At 49.8% G+C, this 20,575-nt stretch overlaps 1 protein-coding gene across 1 annotated transcript in view; it reads left to right on the forward strand.

Moving 5' to 3' along the window:
- Positions 1 to 20,575, forward strand: part of Plod2 (procollagen-lysine,2-oxoglutarate 5-dioxygenase 2) — a 50,028-nt gene that overhangs the window by 11,719 nt on the left and 17,734 nt on the right. Inside the window, exons 5-10 of the mRNA XM_090323172.1 lie at positions 10,447 to 10,538; positions 12,956 to 13,092; positions 16,330 to 16,493; positions 18,581 to 18,693; positions 19,466 to 19,529; positions 20,156 to 20,253. Of these exons, the coding sequence (XP_090179298.1) occupies positions 10,447 to 10,538; positions 12,956 to 13,092; positions 16,330 to 16,493; positions 18,581 to 18,693; positions 19,466 to 19,529; positions 20,156 to 20,253 (668 nt within the window). The remainder of the gene's footprint in view (positions 1 to 10,446; positions 10,539 to 12,955; positions 13,093 to 16,329; positions 16,494 to 18,580; positions 18,694 to 19,465; positions 19,530 to 20,155; positions 20,254 to 20,575) is intronic.

Consider the following 20,575-nt stretch of genomic DNA (forward strand, 5'->3'; position numbering starts at 1 on the left):
TGTCCAGGGCGGCGGCAGCAGCAGAGAATAGAACAGGCTTGTTTGAATCGCGTCCACTGGCTTCTGGATTCTGGTTTTGTTTCTTCTTTGCCAGTTTTGGGGTGGCGCCCTGTGTTCACTGTGCTGGGAAAGATTGCATGGTAATGTTGTGTTACTGATGTTTTCCCGGGAGTGAATCCTGTCCCGATTGCCTGAGAGGCGCCAGGATTCTCCTGAGGTCTTCAGGTTCTCCTTTGCGTGGATGCAGGACTTCAGCCTGGATCCATCCTTGGGCCCTGGGAGGGGGCTGGGGAGTGGGGGTGTTCTGCTTGTCTGGGAATTGTATCTGATCATCCGGCTGAGCTTGCCTGAGCCGTGTCACTGGCAGCCTCTGTGTGGCAATGAAGAGCTCCCCTCTCAACCTTGGCAGCCCTAGCTTCTCCAGGCACATCTGTGTGCTGGAGACCCCTCGACTATTTGACGGTCTAAATTGGGCCAAAACTAGGTTTGGAGGGGCGGGGGACGGGGAGGAGAAGAGAAGGAAATGGTTTCAGATGTTCCCGCGAAGCCTAGTATTTTTCAACCACGTTCATTTATAAGCTCTTTCATTTCGTGTAGAACATTTAAGGAGAGGGAACGTTTGTCCTGTCTGCTGACGCAAACCAGCAATTTACAGGGTGGAGCGGGGCCTGCTGGGAAGGGGAGAAGGCAGCTGTCCTCTCCCCCCCCTGCCACTCCCCCTGCTCGTACAGTCCTGCAGTTCTCCTCCTCAAGTCTGGATCCCAGGGAAACCAGCCACAGCCCTGGCTTTGGTTTGACTCTCTTCCTCACTTCGTTGGAACTCAGGGCCTCTTCTTACTTGCCAGGCAGATACGGTCTTGCTTTGTCCTGGGGTGGGCCCAGACCTTCCCTGAACAGTGGGGGTGACCTGTCCAGCTCTTTCTCAAGAGGGAGTCTAGCCTCCCTCCCTCCCTCCTTCTCTTACTGTCTCCCTCCCTCCTTCCCTTCCCTCTCTCCCTTCCCATCTTCCTTCTTATCTTCCTCCCTTCATTCCATCCCTCCCTCTTTCTTTCCCACTTCATATGCCCTCTAACTGAGATCCTCCAATCTCTGTCTTCTGAGTATCTGGGAATTCAGGCCTGAGCTGTCCCATGTGGTTCGGGATCTCTCTCCTCTCCTCGGTGCAACACACGTCAGGGATGGCATCCCATTAAAGTGGTTTGAAATGAAGGACGGGGTCTTACTCATTTCTGTGCTTGGCTCAGTCAGCCTTGGTTATGAAATAATTCATTTATCAGTGTGGAGCTTACGTACTGGGGACCCCACCTACCCCAGGCCTGTCAGCTTGACCAGTGGATGGGCTACAGTGCAGCGGAGGGTGGGGGGGGGGAGCCTTGCTTTCCCAGCCCTCTGGCCCTCTTGTCTGCCCCGTCTCCTTCCCCTTGGTTGTCTGCAGTCCGCCCTCCTCTCCTGTGAATTGGAGGCTTGGGAAGGCCTATGCCTGGCACGTGATTCCTCAGGTGGCAGTGACCCTGGGCCGGGGGCTAGGAGAAGGAAAATGACACATGATCTGCGACCACCTCGTGAAATTGAATCTTTAGTGCCTCCCAAGCCACAGGCGTGCGCTTGAGAAGCCACAGGGCAGAGAGAGGCTGGAAAGTCCTCCCCGCTGTCTTTCCCCCTAGGGAAGATCTCTCATCTGTGCCGGCAGGAGGTGGAACCTCACACCAGCCTTGGTGCCCTCAGCCCTGGTCCCATGCTGTGAGAACAAGTCAGCGTGTTGGCAGAGGCCGTCGGCTCTGGGCTTTGCCTTCTCAGCCTTGCCAGCGAATCTGTGGACTACAGGCAAGGGCTGGTCCTGTCCATCCCTGGAGACTGAGAACCTGAGCTCACCTGATCTGTCTTCCCGGGTCACAGTGAAGGAAATACACCCCAAAGGGACAACGCAGGCCTCTTTCTTGTTCAGACTCTACGCGTGTGCTAGACATTTGTGCTTCTAGAAACTCGGTTGTGAGTCTGTGGCTTGGTTCACTGGAAGAAATAATTAGCCCTTAGCAAGTGGCGGTTTTTTATTCTTCCTTGACTGTGGCTTAATGACAGCAGGTCAGATGGAGGAGTGGTGGCTTTGAACGTGGCCTAAGGCTCTTTTTGTTCGCGTCTTCTTCCTTGGTATTTGCCCAGGAGTGCCTGCTTCATTAGACTAAGCCCAGGAATGGCTTAGGAAGCAGCGGTTAAGGGGGTCCATCTCCCCAAATGCTCCTTCTGACAGGAGCCATGTGTTGTCATGGAGACTTTTCTGCCCGGCCCCGCTGTGAACTGTAATCTTCAGATGGCAGCCTCCTGAGTAGCTAGGAGTTCAGGCCTGAGCCACCCGTGTGTAGTGCAAATACTTTAAAACGCTAGAGTGCGGTTTGTCGTTGTCAGATAAGTGACTGATGGCGATGGAAAATGGCTGTTTATGATTCTAAAAACACACCTAACTTCAGGTCCCTTTTAAATTCTCCTCCGGAGCTGTGGAAGATTTGAGAGTCCTTGGTTTTATACTGGGAGAGATTTCCATCGCCTCTTTTCTTTTGTAAAACAAAATGAAAACTCTGGTTTGTGAACGATTTTGCGAAGATGGAATTGAAGCCTTTTTCTTTTTCAAGAGAAGAATCTGTGCCTACAGTTTGCCAGGAAATGAACATGACTCCAGTAGTTCAGTAGGGGGTGGGGATCCGGTGCTCTGATGGGCTGTCTCCAGCCCTGCCAGAGCCCGCCCTGAGGCCCCCAGCGCTGAGAGGGTCCCCTTGTCTGCTTGTGGCCACGAGGTTCCCTTGTGGCCTGCAGCTGGCATCACGACAAGGCCAGACTGCCCTGCCCCCTGGGCCCCTGCCTTCCTCCAGCCGGGAACACAGGTCCACTTTTGTTTTGAGGTTAGTGTGGATGAGGGTTGAATTGCTCTGCCCAATGACTTTACTAGGTAACCGGGAGTGAGACAAAACAGAACTCCAAACTGGAAAATGTGCAGTGCCAAGTGGACAGAGTACCCCCCCCACTTTGACTTCAGTGGGGGTTGGAGCCTTAGATCCTGGCCTACCGCTGCTCAGTTTACTCCGACTTTCTTGTGGATAGCTTAGCAGTATCCTAGACTCTAAATGCAGTATTTTTTTTCTTTTCATAAAGGGAGCATTTTTACATCCTTTCTTCCCACATTTCTTTTCAGAATTGCTGCAGTTCTATATATCCAGTAGTATTTTTCTGTTGCCTTTCTGAATCTATAATGTGTATTTAATTAAGCTATATATCCTTTCAAACATCTTCCCGGTATTTTCTACAGGTGAGGTCATTAATGGCATTTTGAACTCTATCTTAGGTGCAAGGAACTCCCATTTCATAAGTAAAAATTAACATTTGAAAGTTCCCACGAGCATTTGCTTTTCGGGTTTTGTTGCTTATCTGTGCTGTGTTGCTTGTGTAGAGAAAAGCAAAAAAAAAAAAAGCCCAACAAACAAAATCTATAAAAACAAAATTCTCTACTATGTTCAGTGCCTGTCCTGCACTGAAATTCTACCATTCTTGTTTTCTTTCTTTGCTGGTCCTGGGGCTTGAACTCAGGGCCTGGGCACTGTCCCCGAGCCTCTTTGTGCAATCTACCACTTGAGCACAGCACCACTTCTGGCTTTTTCTGAATGGTTTCTTGGTGATAAGAGTCTCACGGACTTGCCTTCCCTGGGGCTGGCTTTGAACCTTGGTCCTCAGACCTCAGCCCTCTGAGTAGCTAGGATGAAAGCCGGTGGTACCTGGCTTGGAAGTCTGATGTTCTTAAAGCAGGGAGATTGGCCTGGGCACAATAGAAAAGGCAGGTAGTGTCTCTTTGTCTTCCCCGGCACCGCAGACCAGAGAGTCTCTACTCGACTTCTGAAGCCCAGGGCTTCCTTGAGTTCTAGGTGTGGGCAGGAGGGGCAGAAGTGGCATCTGAGGGCCTGGAGAAGGCCTCAAGTAGTTGCCTCGACATCCACCCCACTCTCGGGCCCTGGGAGGCATCCTACCTGGTTGTGTTGTAGTCTAGCTGCTACCCCTTCTGTTTATTGTGTCAGTGGTTGGGCCTGGCTGAGATTCATGTCGCCTTCTCCCAATTACATTTTGATTTAGAGACGGGAAGGGAGCCAAGCCAAGCGCAGCTAGAATTACATTTGCATCTAGAATCTTCCTTGAAGTGTTTACATACCAGAGAGGAAAGCTGGCCGATGTTTATGTGGAACTACTTTTCTGACCTCTCAGAGGGGCTGCTTAACTTTGCAGCTCTCTGCTGCGAAGAACTAACCGCGGTCTCCCGTTTCTTTCCCGGTGACCGACATTACCAAGATGAGCAAAAAATAGTGTCAGAAATCCCTAGGACTTTTTTTTTTTAACTGTATTTTTTTTACTTTTGTTTTTTTGGCACTGGGGATCGAACCCAGGCGCTTGACTTAGAGCTAGGAATTAAAAAAAATATATATATATATATAAATATAATTTTATCTCAGATTTTAGTTTTGTAGTGTCTGATCTGGAGCTAGTGATTCTTTTGTTTTTTAAATATATAAAATTTATATTATATATATATAATTTCCAGCGTTCTCATTTTATAAAGCACCCTATAAATCTTTCACTATATCCTTGGCTGGCTAGAACTGTTTTTCTGCAGTGAAACGGCGCAGGCTCACGGAATGTTCTGGAATTTGAGGAGGTCTGTGGATAACAGAGAAGTTTCTGGCACCTGGAGGAAGGAACAGTTCAAGTATCATAAAAGCAAAACAAGGAAGGAAAACTTGAAATCCCATCCAAACTGTCCCTAGGAGTGAGAGGCGCCTATTAAAAAAATTCTTTTTTGCAAGTTTGGTTTTCCTGTAACTGCTTTTTGTATCCCCCCCTCCCCCAGTGTGGTGTGGCATTGGTAGCGTCTTTGCTTGCAGTAGAATGGATAACCTTGTCATGGAGGCATCTGATAAACAAATCTGGAGGTGCCTCTGTGTGGGAGCCAGAACCCCTGGCCTGCCCCCTCTTATCTGAAGTTAGGACACTGCCCTGAACAGAAGTCAATATTATTTATGTAAGCGGCATGAGAACATTATTTAAGCAAACGTGTTTTGTTTTGTTTTGTTTTCCGGGCTTCTCCAAGTGTACGTATGGCATTTATTTATTTATTTTGAAGCTTCACGTGTCTTGCTGACGGTTTGTGACAGTCCCAGGGAAGGAGTGTTAAAAATGGGCCCAGGGACACTAGACTTCATTGGAGATGGACCGAGGGTCACACATGCTTGTGTAGTTGCTTCAATTCCTAACCTTCAACGTTTATTCCTGAAGAAATGAAGTACATAGAAATGACACATTACATTGTACATGGAAGGACAGAAAAGTGGTATGTGTGTATGGGGCAGTGGGTAATATTTCCACGCATCTATCGTTCAGCATTTAAATCAGATGACACATCCTGTCTTCTTTGGGGAAAAAAAGTCTGAACCTCTTTTTTTGTGGTGAATGCTTTCAAGCCTTTTTCTCCTGGCTTGTTTGAAATGCCCAGGAGAGCGTTATTACCTGCTGTCATTCTTGTGTTCAGTTGCAGACCAGAGCTGCCTGCTCAAGAGCTTAGCTCCCTCCCCATCTGAGAAACAGATGCTGGAAGCCCAAACATGGCCAGCAAGTTGGAGTCTTTAAGACTCCGGGAAGAAGGCCAGGCCAGGGGGCTGTGGTTCTTTCTCTGGGCTGTGAATCCCAGAGATAGCATTCTCCAAATGGAACTGCAGATTCTCCACGCCCCTAGTCATTGCCGAAAGCTAGGGAGATGGTGTCTCGGGGGTGGGGGGAGCTGGCTGGGGTTGGTGGGTATGCCCCCGCACCAGATGCACGGGCTGCACAGAGCGAGCTGGAGTGTGGGGGCTGTGTCCTCTCTCACAGTCCCGGGTACGTGGTGTAAGGGCTTTAGCTCACATCCAGCGTTTCAGTGCTCGCTGCGAGTCATCGTTGTGTTATGTCTGCAGACCAACCCGGATGCCCAGAAAACACCCCACACTTCTTATGCCTTCCTGGGCCTCTTAGCTGGCTGAGGGGTGGGGTCTTGGGCTAAGGGGGGTTGGGCCTTCATTCTGGCTTTCTTTCCAGTTCCATCCTTGCCATGAGAAGGCGGCCGGTCTGTTATTATCAGGGTCCTCAGCGGTTTTGAGGGGTGTTGGCCTTGGTGTTGAGGGGTGGATCCAGTTGGGGAGGGGGCTCTGGGAAAAGAGGCTGAGGGAGAGTAAGTGCACATACAATTTTCTCTGGGAAGAAGTTTTGAATATTTCCCATACCATTCTAATAGCAAAGCAATGCAGTTTTTTCAAAAGAAATGCCACAGAAGCCTGAGATGGTGGCTTCAGCCCAGCCTGTTGGCCTCTTTGAATGGAGACGAGACCATCCTGTCGCTTTACCAGATGTATCTGAGGAGGCGTGTGTGATCCAAGTCCTGAGGTGTGTCTCTGAAGGCCTCACGGCAACCGCCCCTGACTCAGTTGTAAATGACAAGATGGCTGACTGTCCCTCTTGTATTTTGTATCACCACAAAGCTAGGAAAGCTGGCCTTGCCGACTATCAGGCAGACGTGGAGCGCCGAGCTTCTCCCAGCATCATAGCTCGTGTAAATTGTTGGGCGAGGGGACAGAGAGAGGGGACACAGAGCCCCGTGTGTCTGTCTGGTCCTGCCATCTCTCTCTTGCTCTTGTTCTCCCGGCTCAGATACTACTGCATTCTGGGTGTTTTCTGGAAGCCTTTCTCCAGGTCAGACCCTCCTCCTCGTCTCTCAAGTGTGCAGGCCAGGCCGTCTGGTTAGCTGTCCGTGCTTCTTTCCCTCTCTGCCTCTCTTTACCCTCATTGGAATGGAGACGTGGGCTCTAACAGTCAAGCAGCTAATGGGTGGAAGATGGTCAACCCGGGGTTTATGTTTTGGGGATTTATTGTACAGACCGGGTCTTAGGCAGAAGAGATTTTCTTAACGTGCACCACCACGATCACATTTTTCAACATTGTGAAGTGTAGAATGGACTGGGAATTAAAAAGGTTTTTTATTTTTTTAAAGGTATGAATGATAGTTCCTCCACGTGGTGGAATATTCCCCTTCGAAAATGTGTCAAAGAAGCAGCCGCCATTAAAAGAGAAAGCTGTCGATGGGCGGGCAGCTGTGTGTGTTGGAGTGTACATTTCACATCTCCCGAGGGAAGTCAGCCAGATATTTGGAAGAATGTAATTTTTTAATGTCATCACTTAGTTCAAAAGTTACGTTACAGAGAAGGAAAGCAATCAGTCGTGAATATAGGCTGTTTTTTCCTCTCGATTCCATGCGTCAGTGTGTGAGCACTCTGCCTGAGGATGGATGACACCCCAGACACTTCTTTGTAGAATCTTGAACTTGGCAAGGCAAATGTCCCGTGTTTCCTCATAGCTTTGGGGGAGGGGGGGAGGAGGAGGAGGCTGTTGCCATGGAATGGTAAGACCTCTTGCAGCCAGATGTGCGTTTGCAGCTCCACGGTGTGAAGCTTTTCCCCGGAGGACTTGGGAGACGACACCTTAGGGCTCTCTCCGCCTCAGGCCTCAGTTTGCGTCCCCAGTTGCTCTGGGATGGCACGTAGCTGCCAAAATGAGCCAGAAACTTTTTAAAGACCAGGTTGATGGCGGCCTGCCTCTGGCTTTAAATGTGCTCATTTTATGCAAAGTTGGTGCCATGGACAGTGCCTTTTTCTCCTTTTCTTTCTTTTTAATGTTATGGTTCTGGGGATTGAACCAAGGTCCTTGTTCCTGCCAGAGAAGTGCTTTGCCACTGAGCTGCATTCCTGGGCACGCAATGTCACGTCTGAGCAACGGTTTTTAAATGCATTGTGACATGATCAGTGGAATGTCAGGACACTTCTCTCTCAGTGCTTTCCAGCACCACAGCTTTCTAGGCCTGCTTTTAATTTTACAGCCCAGGTTGTTGTTTAATGCTTTTAGGTTATGTAGATGAACGTGCGTGCAGGAATTGTTTTGATATCATTATGGAGGAGTGGATGCTGCGGACTGTTTTTTCTTGGCCTCAGTTTGACTGTGGGTAAGCCCCTTGGTGTGGAAGCTCAGGAAATAGCTTCCCTGCCTGGTGTAAAATGTGGGCTAAACAGTGACAGAGCACATGTGCTTGAACAAGCTACATGACTTGCTACCAGATTTCTGGCAGGCAGTCCAGGTCCTAATCAGGCATGTGGTCAGCACACGCTGTCCCTCCGTGCCTTCAGGGAGCCTTCTCATTTCTGCTGTGCCCGCTGTTTTGCAGATTGCAGGGACGCCTGCCACCTTGGGTTCAAGGTGAAGGGACCGGCAGGCAGGTCTTCTTTGGAAGTAAAAAAATGACATCTCGTGTGCACGCTCCGGGGCTTTTGTGCCCCAGGTCCTATGTTCTGGATACAGTCCCGCTGTTTGATCTTTGTAAAGATTGGGAGAAGCTCCTTCTGGAAGCCATGTGGAGATAGGAGACGTGGCCCTGGCATGCTTGAGAGGCTGCGTGAGGCAGACTCCTGGCCAAAAGATAATTATCCCTGGGGCTTAGAATGATAGCTTTTGTTGTGATCGAGGACAATGCCGGCATTCAGGGGAAGGTGTATTTGCAGTGCTTGCTGTGTGTAGGAGCAGAGCTAGCCCATTTGTTCAGTTCGTAGAAGACTATGGGTAGTGTGCCGGCAGGGAACGAGGCGTGATGACTTCCTGAGGCGTGTGCCCCGCTGATTCTCCCCGCACCTCCAGAGCAGGCAGAACCACGAGATGGCGTGACTCACTGTGCAGCGTGAGCCTGCTAACCCGAGCCTTCTCTGATCACGGGCAAGTTCTCAGTGCAGGGCTCAGGGGTTTAGGTTATCGATCAGGTGGAAAGCATCACTTTACAGCTGGGATCCGTGGTCAGGACTTTGTGGTCGGGTTTTTGTGGCCAGTTATATCCGGAGACAGATGTAGCTATTATCTCCTCAAAGACCAGTGTAACTATTATTAGTCCTGGCCTGCCAGCAAGAAGACTGAGGCGATAATAAAGGTGGGGTATTTTTGGAAAAGAGGCAAAGGGGAGGAGGAAGAGGAAAGAGGAAGGAGGAGCTTATCTTCTGTCCATAGGAACTGGATGAACTGTGCTCTCACAGAGCAGTAAGGAGACAGGGTGTGTGCAGCTTGCATCTTCCTGCCCTTCCATCTGTGTGCTGTCCCCAGGGGGCCAGGAAGCCAGAGGAGGTGAGGCGGCCATGGGAATGGTGGGTGTCTGAAGCCACATCCCTGTATGGCGACCCTCCACCATCGCTTAAACTGTAACCCTTGGGCCGAAACCATTTCACTGCCACTCACCTTTTCTGGAGATATATGTGGAAAACTTATCACTCGTTTTTATGATAAAGAGATTTAAGAGTTTTGCTCGGTTGAACTGGCTTTAATTTTTTTTTTTAGAACTTCTCAAATGACTTAATTAAAAAAGAAAGAGTAAAGGCAGCTGAAGAGAGGGGAGCTCTTATGTGGCCTAGGGTGGGGAGACGTTTATTTCAAAGCCGGACCTTCTGAGTGGCGAATTTGGTCACACTTCTGTCTACTTAAGAATCTGGCTGACATTCCATCGCCTTTCCACTTCTGGGTGATGCAACCTTGCTGTTAATTTTATACTGGAAATGTTAAATATAAAAGTAATCCAGTCACAGTCAACATCTGCTGCTAATGATTATGATTTATAGAGAGACATCTCAATACCATAGAGTTTCCTTATCACACAGAAGAGACTTTGAGAAACTGCTCTTTACCCTCAAATCTCACCGTAGACTGCATCTCTCAGCTTCTTGTATCTTTCCTTTGGTCCGTCATGGGGCTTGAACTCAAGGTCTGGGTGCTGTCCCTCACCATTTTCCCTCAAGACCAGTGCTCTACCACTTTGAACCACAGTGCCATTTCCAGTTTGGAGTGGTTAATTGGAAACAAGAGTCTCAGGGGGACTTTTCTGCCTGGGCTGGGTTTGAACTGGCATCCTCAGATCTCAGGCTTCTGAGTAGCTAGGATTCCAGTGTGATTTGTATGAAATTACTGCTAACCGATTGCTGCAGTGCATTAGTGCATGCAGTAATGGTCTGCTATGGAGGGGACACAGCGTCTTCCAACAGGGAACCCTAGTTGATTAAATAATACTCCTGGAAGAGAGAATGTTCCAGAAGTAGACATACCCATCCGTGGTGTGGATGTCTTTCTTTTGATGTTGAAATCCTCCACTGGAAGCATTCATGAACTTAAATACCATGAAAGGCACCTGGTCATTTGATGCTTTCACCATGTGACCGTACATAATCTAGACAGTCGGACAGGGCTGGGTTTTTTGGTAGTTTTTTGGGTGTAAGCAAATCAATAGACCCTCATGTTGCTATGGGTTTACTGAGGCTCTGGAAAGTGGGTAAATTCTCCTCAAGCCATTTCTTCCTGTCTTTTCAGATAAACTGTTAGTCCTAACGGTAGCAACAGAAGAAACGGATGGATTTCATCGGTTTATGCAGTCTGCCAAATATTTCAACTACACTGTGAAGGTAAAGTTTGTCTTCTATTCATCTCTGGAGATACTGGAATTTGTGTCATAATTAGGTGTTTTGTAACAATGACATCACAAGCCGTAATCCACTTGGGACAATGGAATTTGTCTACACAGTGGCTGTGGATTTGTCTAGTTTCCAAGATGCATCGTGCTTTATTAATATCTTGCTTTATATAAATATGTTCTATAAAGCAATAGAAAAACACCCCCATAAGGTCTATATTTTCTTTACCTATAGAATCTTTGACCCTTTAGAGGGCAAACACACTCTATAAAAGTTTGACTGTAGATTGACTTAGGATTTTATTTTCTTTCTTTTTTCCACCACTGACTGAGTACTCATTGGTTTGTCTGCCTTGGTGTACTGCTTTGTTTTCAGATAATTGGAATGGAACTTATGAAGTGGTTATCTTTCTTTTCTGTTTGCTCAAGGTTGCTCTTCTTGCATCATCATCATCATTATTATTATTATTATTATTATTATTATATTGCTTGTTAATTCCATAGGAATTTAGGAACAAAGTAAAAGTTGAGAAGGGTTTCAGCTAAGGAGTTATTTCCAGGGAACATTTTATCGATAAGCAATCAGAGGAAAGTTTATTTTTAAAAAAGCAATCTGCTGTTTTCATTATATTAAAAATAGATCTGGCAGCCAGATCTAGAAGTAAGAGGAGATCAAGGATGTATCGATGTAGGACATAACAGAGAAAGAGAGAGAGGAAACAGAGAATTAGAAGGAAAAGTTTATATTTGTCTGGAGAAAAACAGAGTTCTGCTAAGATAAAATGTATGCAGTATTTAAAGCATTTAGTATAAAATTTCACAAGGCAAAGCTTTGCTGGCAAAGACATCTTTGTGTGTGTGTGTGTGTGTGTGTGTGTGTGTGTGTTGTGTGTGTGCGTGTGCCCATGCGCTGGGCCTGGGTTTGAACTCAGGGTCTAGCTGCTGTCCCTGGGCTTTCTTGCTCAAGGCTAGTGCTCTGTTACTTTGAGCCAGAGCTCCACTTCTGGGTTTGTTTTGTTTTTCTTGTGGGTAATTGGAAACAAAAGGCTCATGGACCTTCCTGCCCAGGCTGGCTTTGAACCACCATCCTCAGACCTCAGCCTCCTGAGTAGCTAGGACGACAAGCGTGAGCCACCACGCCCATTTGGCAAAGAGATCTTAATATGGGAATAAAGGAGTGCATGTCAGAAATTCACGAGAGTAGGTGGATGCTATTGCAGCCCTTTGCACTGGTAGGAAATAAAACTGGAAATTTGCCTCCTGCAGGGCCAGGCCATAATGGGGGAGTCTTCAGGGCTTGAACGTTTATGAGAGAGAGAGAGAGAGGAAAACTTGACCCAGGGTTCCAGAACTGTAGCGCAGCTCTTGAACCCACACCCCCTAGAGCTCGCTTACTCTGGGTTGACCCTCTCCGATCAGACCCATCGAGTCACAGGTTCTGGGGGGGGGGCATGTGTGGGCTTGTGTCTCCCCAGAGTGTGGGCACAGAGGGAGCTGGGCTCAGGAGTGCCCGGTGGCAGATCTCAGGGCAGACACACAGGTCTGTCTCCTGGGTTTGCCCTGCCTTTATATGCTGACCCATGGTATATGGGGGTATGCTGTGAACCCCCAGGTTTTAGACTAGCTGGAGGCGAGGAGGCCGGAAAGGACAGCTTTGTAGGTGGCTCTGCAGAGTGATGGTGGAAGTGGTGGCCTTGATTTTCTAAACTTAGCTTCATGATTGTCTGGGCATTGATTCTGTACTTCCTCCGGGGTCGCCTCCCGGGTCTGGAAGTGTGTTGTTACTGTGGCAGCTTTGGCTGCTGAGGTACAGGGGTGTATGTGGGAGAGTGTGGGTCTCTGGGTCCTCAATGCCAGGAGACATTGAGGCAGGGAAGAGAGACTAGCAGTGGAGCCTAAACTGTGTTTCGGCCATTAAAAACAAAAGGTCCCGGTAAATTCTTCCATCCGGGTGAAAAGATGGTAAGTTTCTAATTTTGACGGTGAAGGTGGCGGCATTTCCTTGATGTCTCCAACAATTTCCTGGCACGGCTCGTTTTGGTTTAGCAGGAAGATGGTTTAAGGCCCAGTCCAAGAGTCCCTGAGGGATTTCAATGTGGATTTTACAGATTTTTATAGCCAGACTGAGGGAGGGCCGAGGCCAAGCTCTTCATTCATTTTCTTTCATTTTAGTCTGAATAGATGGGAAGTTTTTTTTAAAGATGTGGTTTCTCCGTGCAGCGGCATGGGTTAGACTCAACTTGAAATGATAAGGAAAAGACACAAAGGAGGAGATGGGATTTGGGCGTTAGGACGTTAGGCCTTGCCAGGTGTTTTTATTGTGCTCCTGGCATTACGATCGTGGGTACCCCGCCCCGACTCCTCTAAGGTGAGGGTCGGGGGGAGGTAAAGTGCCCATTGTGTCTGTAGGTGCTCGGCCAGGGGCAAGAATGGAGAGGAGGCGGTGGGCTGAACAGCATCGGAGGAGGCCAGAAGGTGAGGCTGCTGAAGGAAGCCATGCAGCACTACGCCAGCCAAGAGGACCTGGTTATCTTCTTCACGGACTGGTGAGTCAGGTGGCCTTGGAGCTGGGGGGGCGCGGGGTGGGGGTGCAGTCTGTTTGAAATTACCTTGGCAAGACTGCACGTTGGTATCTATAGCTTATGTAGTACCAAGCCACCTTCCCCGCCCCACTTACGGATTCCATTTCCTTACGAGGAAGCCGTGGCTCTGGAAAGTAGATTAACAGAGCAGCCTGAGGGGCCCCGGGTGACAGGCTGCGAGAGCATGGCTGCGAGAGCACGGTCGTAGCCGTCACGCGTGTCCAGTACGGCCTGCGCTCTCTCTCCTGTGCGGTCTCCCTGTCTCGCTGTCGTGTGCAGGCACACCATCTCAAACCAGATCCTACATGTCTTGAATTCGGATCTTCTTCGTAAACATAAACATGGGTTATATACGAAAACCGCGACTGAGTCCAGGGAAGACTTTCCTGGCTCCCGGTAGCTTTGGGTCTTGATGAGATGTGGCATAATTCGTTCATTCACTCATTTGTTCCACACACGTCCCGCTGTTCCTGTCTTCCAAATTCGAGACTGAGGGAAGGTGAGTCGATGTGGGTGCAGGAGGGTGTGTGGCCTCTTACCCCGGGAGACACGGGGATGGAGGTGGAAGGAGGAGGGCTCAGGAAGCAGCGTGCAGAGGCCGAGGTGTTGGAGGTAACCCTTGGGTCCCAGTTGGAAAGTGTCAGTGTTGGTGAGCGGCAGGGAGCGAGGGTGAGCTTTCGAGTCATCTTTAATGAGAAGTTATTAACATACTGTCCAGGCCCAGAGACTGGCACATGGGCTGGCCCCTGGCCTGTTGCTGTGAGCTCTGCTCCTTTGTGTATCTGTCTGCGGCCGGTTTTGTGCCACAGTGGCTGGAGTGAGGTTTTGTGCCACAGTGGCTGGAGTGAGTCACTGCCGGGGACCAGATGTCCCCAGGGCCCACCCTGACTCTTGGAAGAGGCCAGAGCAAACATTCCTTGTCCACCACTCCAGGCCCTGCTTGCAAGCCTCTGGAGCCAGTTTGGCGACTTCTCCCCATGAGTTTGCTCCAGAAAAGTTCTTGCAGCCTATTTAAAACTTCTCAGGAAGCAAGAAAGTTTTTCTGCTTAAAAATGACTCAAATAGTTATTTTAGACAACAACAACTAAAAACTATAGAACCTCACAAGGGCTTTGAAAATAATTCTCACAGGTACTGGGACAATTCAAGCCCTCCGAATATAGTCAGCTTCTCCCCACGCAGCTGTGACAAACGTTCTTGAGTTGAGATGTCACCCTGGCATGTCACTCCTGTCTCCACCAGGAGACATCATCATCATCATCATCATCATCATCATCACCATTGGTATCCACCACACATACACACACACACACACACACACACACACACACACACACACTTTACAAGTGTTTTCTTTGTGTGTCCTCTGTGTCTGTGGCTTCAGCAATCACACAGACACCAGACAGAACGATTGCATTCAGCCTCTCGTAGTCTCAGGCCAAGCCCTGCAGCTGGCATCCAGTGAACCTGCTGGGCATTCATGCAGTGGTTTCCCCAGCTCGCTAGAGGACGCTGACCCCGCTGGGCTGAGAACCCATTTCCTGCCCCTGGACCAGGCCTCTCCTTTCTCCCATCTCCTTCTTCTCCCTGACTCAAAAGGCCCGTATTCTGGATAATTACCGCACAGAAAGAGCTGTGCTATTAGGATGAAATGTTCTTGAGTTGGTCACACTCTGGTTTTGAATTATGTGACAGTGCCACCCCCACCTTTGCCTTGAAATAAGTGCAAGTCGTGTGGACATGGGAATACGTGCTTGTGAAACAGAACTGTCAAAATAAACATGGCCTCTGTTCCTCCTTCACACGCCTCTGATTTGATGAATAGCTTGAGGTGTGGTGAATTCGTGTGTGTGTGTGTGTGTGTGTGGCGCTGGGATGGAACCTATGACTTCCCATCTACTGAGCCCTTACTTGCCAAGCACTGTACCAGTGAGCAATATGTAACTACCTTGCATTTATAGCTTTGAATATGTGATGCCATCTAAAAAAAATCCATTGAAATCGTTTAGCCCGAGCTTCTGGATTCTCCATTCTCTGGCTTTGAAAGCCTTGTTTCCCCATTTTTGGTGCAAAGGTCTTGGAAAATTGGTCTGAGGTTTTAGAATGGTTTTACACGTATTTAAAGTTTACTTTGAAACTCATTTTTGAAATTTATGAATTGGTAGAAACTTAAAAGTGAATTGTCTTAGGTCTGACTTCCAAACAGCCCCTTTTAAATAGTGGTCTTTGTTCTGCTTATGCATTTGGTTGTTTGCAATGTAACAAGCATTGTTAACTTTTAATTTAGTTTTTTTTTTAATGATTGCTTCATGGCCTCTATTTCTAATCCTTAACAACATAATTTTGAAATTTTGTTTTAGAAGTGATTATTGAAAATAGTATCAGAAGTATCACTACAGAAACATTGTCTTTTCTTTGGACTTCACTAGCTAATGTATAGTAAACACTCAAATCCATCACAGTTCTTTTTTTTTTTTTTGCCAGTCCTGGGCTTGAGCTCAGGGCCTGAGCACTGTCCTTGGACTTTCTCAAGGCTAGAGCTCTACCACTTGAGCCTCAGCACCACTTCCGGCTTTTTGCTATGTATGTGGTACCAAGGAATCGAACCCGGGTCTTCATGCATGCCAGGCAAGCACTTTAACCACTAGGCCAAACTCCCGGCCTCATCACAGTTCTTATAATGTAAGTTGGAGGAGGGATTTTTTTGATGTGCTCTATACAAATAATTGGTGATAATCCTCTGTTGGATTCTAGATTCTGGTTGTGTGCGTGCGTGTGTGTGTGTGTGTGTGTGTGTGTGTGTGTGTGTGTGTGTGTGTGAGAGAGAGAGAGAGAGAGAGAGAGAGAGAGAGAGAGAGAGAGAGAGAGAGAGAGGGAGGGAGAGAGAGAGAGTCCTGAGGCTTGAACTCAGGCTTTGGGAGCTGTCCTTGAGCTTTTCCACTCAAGGTTAGCAACTCTACTACGTGAGCCACAGCTCCACTGCTGGCTTTTTGGTGATTCATGGGAGAGAAGAGTGTCACAGACCTTCCTGGCTTCCAGCTGCCACCCTCAGACCTCAGTCGGTCACCTGAGTAGCTAGGATGACAGGCTTTGGCATTCTGATATGCTTGACAATCTCTTCTCTTGGTTTGGGTGCCTAAATTCTGGAACAGGCCTTTGCAGTTTGGGGGTTTTATTTTCCCCCCCTTCTCTATCCAACAGCTTTGATGTCATATTTGCCGGTGGCCCCGAGGAAGTTCTCAGAAAGTTCCAGAAGTATAACCACCAGGTGGTCTTCGCAGCCGACGGGATTCTGTGGCCGGACAAAAGACTGGCAGACAAGTTTCCCGTGGTGCACATCGGGAAGCGGTACCTCAACGCCGGAGGTGGGTGCCCTGCATCTCGAAGCACGGGCCCAGCGGTCCTGCAGTGTTCAGTGCTTCCTTTGCATCCCTGTCTCTTGGCTCAAGGCCAGCACTCCAACACGCAGAGCCACAGCTGCCCCGCCCCCTTTGGACTCTCCTTCCCTGGCCGATTCTGAGTCTCCATCCTCTGATCGCAGCCCTCCTGAGTAGCTAGGGTTACCGGCTCGAGGCCCCTGGCGCCTGCTGTCTGCGCCTCATCTCTCAGGATGCAGCTTCCTGGCACCTGCCCCAGTGCCACCTTGAGACCGGGACTCTATCCCCACAGCTGACTCGCTCTGCTTATCTCTCCATGTCAGCACAACTGGGCTGGTTCAGCTCCTTGGGCCTGAACTCTGACCTTGAACTAGGACCTCCTGGCCATTTTTATTCCTCGCCCACCCCCCCCCCCCTTGGCATTCACAGTTCCATATTGTGAGCCTCAGGCACAACCAGGCCCCATCTCGTTCATTAGACCGTGTGGGGTTTTGAACTCAGGGCCAAGGCAAGAATAGCTTTCCCACTTGGAGTCAAACCTCCTGTCGTCTTTGGTTTTGTTATTTTTTTAGATAGGGTCTCATCTTGTTTGCCTGGGCCAGCCTCAGACCACAATCTTCCTCCCCGAGTTTCCTGCAAAGCTCGGATTCTTAGCGCCCAGATGGGTTATGAGATGCAGTCCTGCATTTTCTACCCAGGCTGGCTTGGCCCCACAGTCCTGCCTGGTTTCAGGTGTGAGCCACACACTAGGCCCGGCCCTAAAATCTGTGGCTACGGAACTCTAGGCTACCCTAGAGTTCCCTGGGTATTTTTCCTTTTTCCCTCCCCAGACCTGGTAGGTATAGTGACATCCTGTTGTATTAGCTCATCTAAATAGCGATGTGTCTGCTCAGGTAGGTAAATTTCTCATAGACCGATGGTGCAGCAAGAAGCTCAGCAAGTCAGTCAATAGGTAGATAAAATTACACAAACAAAGAAACAGGGCGACAGCAAACATGACTTTTGAGATAAACCCCTGGAAAACGCTGTGTGTTTCCATGTCACCCTATTTTGTTGAGGCGATTATTCGTAGGTATTAATGAGGATCTTGCAGGCTTTCAAGTTGGAGCACAATAAGGAAAAATGAGACGGTAAGTTCATGGCTTTGTCCTGCGTCCATTCCTGTCTTGTTTTCCTCAAGACGACAGCAGTGTTCCCCGGACCTGTTCCTTTCCATTCTTTCATCCCTCTGAGGAAATTCTAATTTTGAAGGTTACCAAAGGAAAATGAGGTTTCATTTCCAGTCGTCTAGAGACACTGGTTCTTTGTATGTATACGGCGAGTCTTGGCCCGACACAGCCGCCTGGCTGTGCTTCCCTCGGGGGCCTGGGCCCAGAGAGACGTCCTGTCACCTCTGTTTTTCTAGATGCTCTTGGCAGGTTTAGGTCTTGGGCTGGAGAGCAGGCCAATGTCAGATTTCCTTTTACAGACTACGACCCAGAAACCCGAGCCAGCAAAGGGTTTCACAGGCATAGTCATTGCTGCTTCACAGAATGGAAAAAACGCCCGCCATGGCTTGAATGTAAAATTCCTCTTGAGGCTCTTTGTTGTTGTTCCCAATGACAAATCCAGCGTTCCTGCGATTGCATTCGAGCTGCTGGCTCGGACATGAAAAGGCAGCGTAGGAAAGATTTCCTCCTCTCTGAGGCACCGGCGCTTTTGCACAGGTCAGGGAGGGAGGAAGTGCTGTGTTACTCCGTTCTCTCCCACCAGCCATTTCCCCTGACAGCCTTGGGAAGACAGCGGTGTAGTGCAGTAATGTAGTGTTGTCCCCTGCCCCCCGTTCAGAATGCACTGGTTAAATCGAGAGCCGTTGGTTATTTCCTTGTGCGATTGCATCGTGCTCTTGTAGCACAGACGGGTGATATATGTGGATCCCCACTTCTACGATCCGTCCCTGTGCTCCAGTATGTGAGGGCTGCCTTTCTCTCGTGAAGGGCTGAGGGATGGGTGACTTCTCCCGGCCCTCAGCTCTGGCCGGCTGTCGGGTGGTGGAGTCTCTGGCTGGACGCTGACTCGGAGCTGTCCCCGTGCAGGGTTCCTGGGCTACGCTCCGTCCGTCAGCCGCATGGTGGAGCTGTGGACACTGCAGGACAACGACGATGACCAGCTCTTCTACACCAAGCTCTACATCGACGCGGCCAAGCGGGTAGGTGGGGACGGACCCTCGCTCACCCTCCTGCCCCAGCCCACTCCAGCCTTCCACCCTCCCGCCCCCTGCACTCGCCCTCCTGCCCTCTGGGGGCCCAGGTCTGTGGTCCTCGGCAGCTCGCCTAGGTCCAAGGCCTCCTGGAGCAGGTACTGGTGTGGCCTAGGGAGAAGGGACCCACGCCTGTGCCCCCCCCCCCCGCCAGCCTCATGGCCTCACCCTGGCACACCCCGCTCATCCGCATCCAGGCTGCCTCTCTGGAGCTCATGGAGTCTGGAATGTTTAATGACACCGTAAAGTCTCAGACACTAGAAAATGATTTTCATGGATTTTGAAGGCCTGAAGCATCAGGCCACCCCTTTTTTTCCTGCCAGTCCTGGGATTTGAACTCAGGGCCTAGGCACCATCCTTGGACTTGCTCAAGGCTGAGGCTGTACCACTTGAGCCACAACCCCACTTCTGGCTTTTCCTCTGTATGTGGTACTGAGGAATTGGACCTGGGTCTTTGGGAATGCTAGGCAAGCACTCTACCACTAGGCCACACTCTCGGCCCTGGTGTGTTTGCCACATTAAAATAACATTGCTTTTGTTTTCTACCCATGGACGGATATAGCTGTGAGACGTTGTGGCTTGTGTGCCCGGAGGGGTAGTTAATGAGAGGCATGGCAGAGGAGTTTTAAGATGGGGTCCCCTGAAGGCAGCTGGGAGAGAAGACCCTGTCATCGCCTGTTTCTCTCGTCCTTTGTAATGTGGTCTCCATTCTCATTTTTAGGAAGCCTTTAACATCACACTGGATCACAAATGCAAAATCTTCCAGACCCTCAACGGAGCTGTAGGTATGCGCGCGTCCTGCCGGGCCGCTCACCGGTAGCTGGGCAGGGTCCCAGGTGTTCAGCCAGCTTTCCTAGTTGAACAAGAGCCACGGTGTGCAGTGTGCGTGCGTGTGTTGCAGCCACTCAGAAATCCTGGACGGGCTTGGCTCCGTGCATTTCACCCCGTCCGGTTAAAATCTCTCCTCAGGGCTAGTGCTGGGAAAGAGGCGCCTCCCAAACTGGTAACTTATGGCTGGATAACCCCTTGGTGGACTGGGGAGGGTGCGCGTGCCTTACCCTCGCTCACCTGTGCCCCGGTAGATTCTGGCAGCTGGGCGCTACCAGGGAGGACTCGAGTGGCATCTTGTGAACTGTTCAGATGTAGATGACAGAGAGAGGGAGAGGAAGAGGGGTGAGGGAGACAGAGCATACACACTGTGTGCGTGTGTCTCCCTGGAGCTCCACTTACCCTGATAGATGGCCCCGGCGCGTTTAGGCGGTGTGGGTGGGTGGCACGGTGCCCGGGTCTGCCGCCTTGGAGTGGTCTGGGCTCCGGGACCGGAGTGGGTACCAGGAGTTTTGTGACCACGCCAACGCGTGCGGATAGACACACCTCGTGACCGAAAGTCCATTTTCTCTTCCAAACCCAGACGAAGTGGTTTTGAAATTTGAGAACGGCAAGACGCGCGTCAAGAACACCTTCTACGAAACCCTGCCCGTGGTGGTCAACGGGAACGGCCCCACCAGCGTGAGTCCCCACGGCCCAGCCGCCCTGGCCCCCGACCCCAGGCCCCGGACGCCGGCCCCGGGCACCCCAGCTCCCCCTCGTCACTTCACAGTATTATCATCATTACTGGTGTTATTTGGATTTGTCACATCTCCAAAAAAGGTTTTTTGAGTAGCTCTTTGGGGATGAGAGACTCACGAACTTTCCTGTCCCCAGCCCCGGGCCGACTGTCTTTAAACCTCCGCCCTCAGACCCCAGCCTCCTGGGTCGCTGGCATGAGGGGCGTGAGTCCCTGCGCTTGGCTTCACGTGGCTTTCTGTCTCGTGCCAGTGCCCCTCGGTGT

This window comes from Megascapheus bottae, chromosome 32 (assembly GCF_031878675.1).
Source record: "Megascapheus bottae isolate mThoBot1 chromosome 32, mThoBot2.hap1, whole genome shotgun sequence".
Taxonomy (NCBI): domain Eukaryota; kingdom Metazoa; phylum Chordata; class Mammalia; order Rodentia; family Geomyidae; genus Megascapheus; species Megascapheus bottae.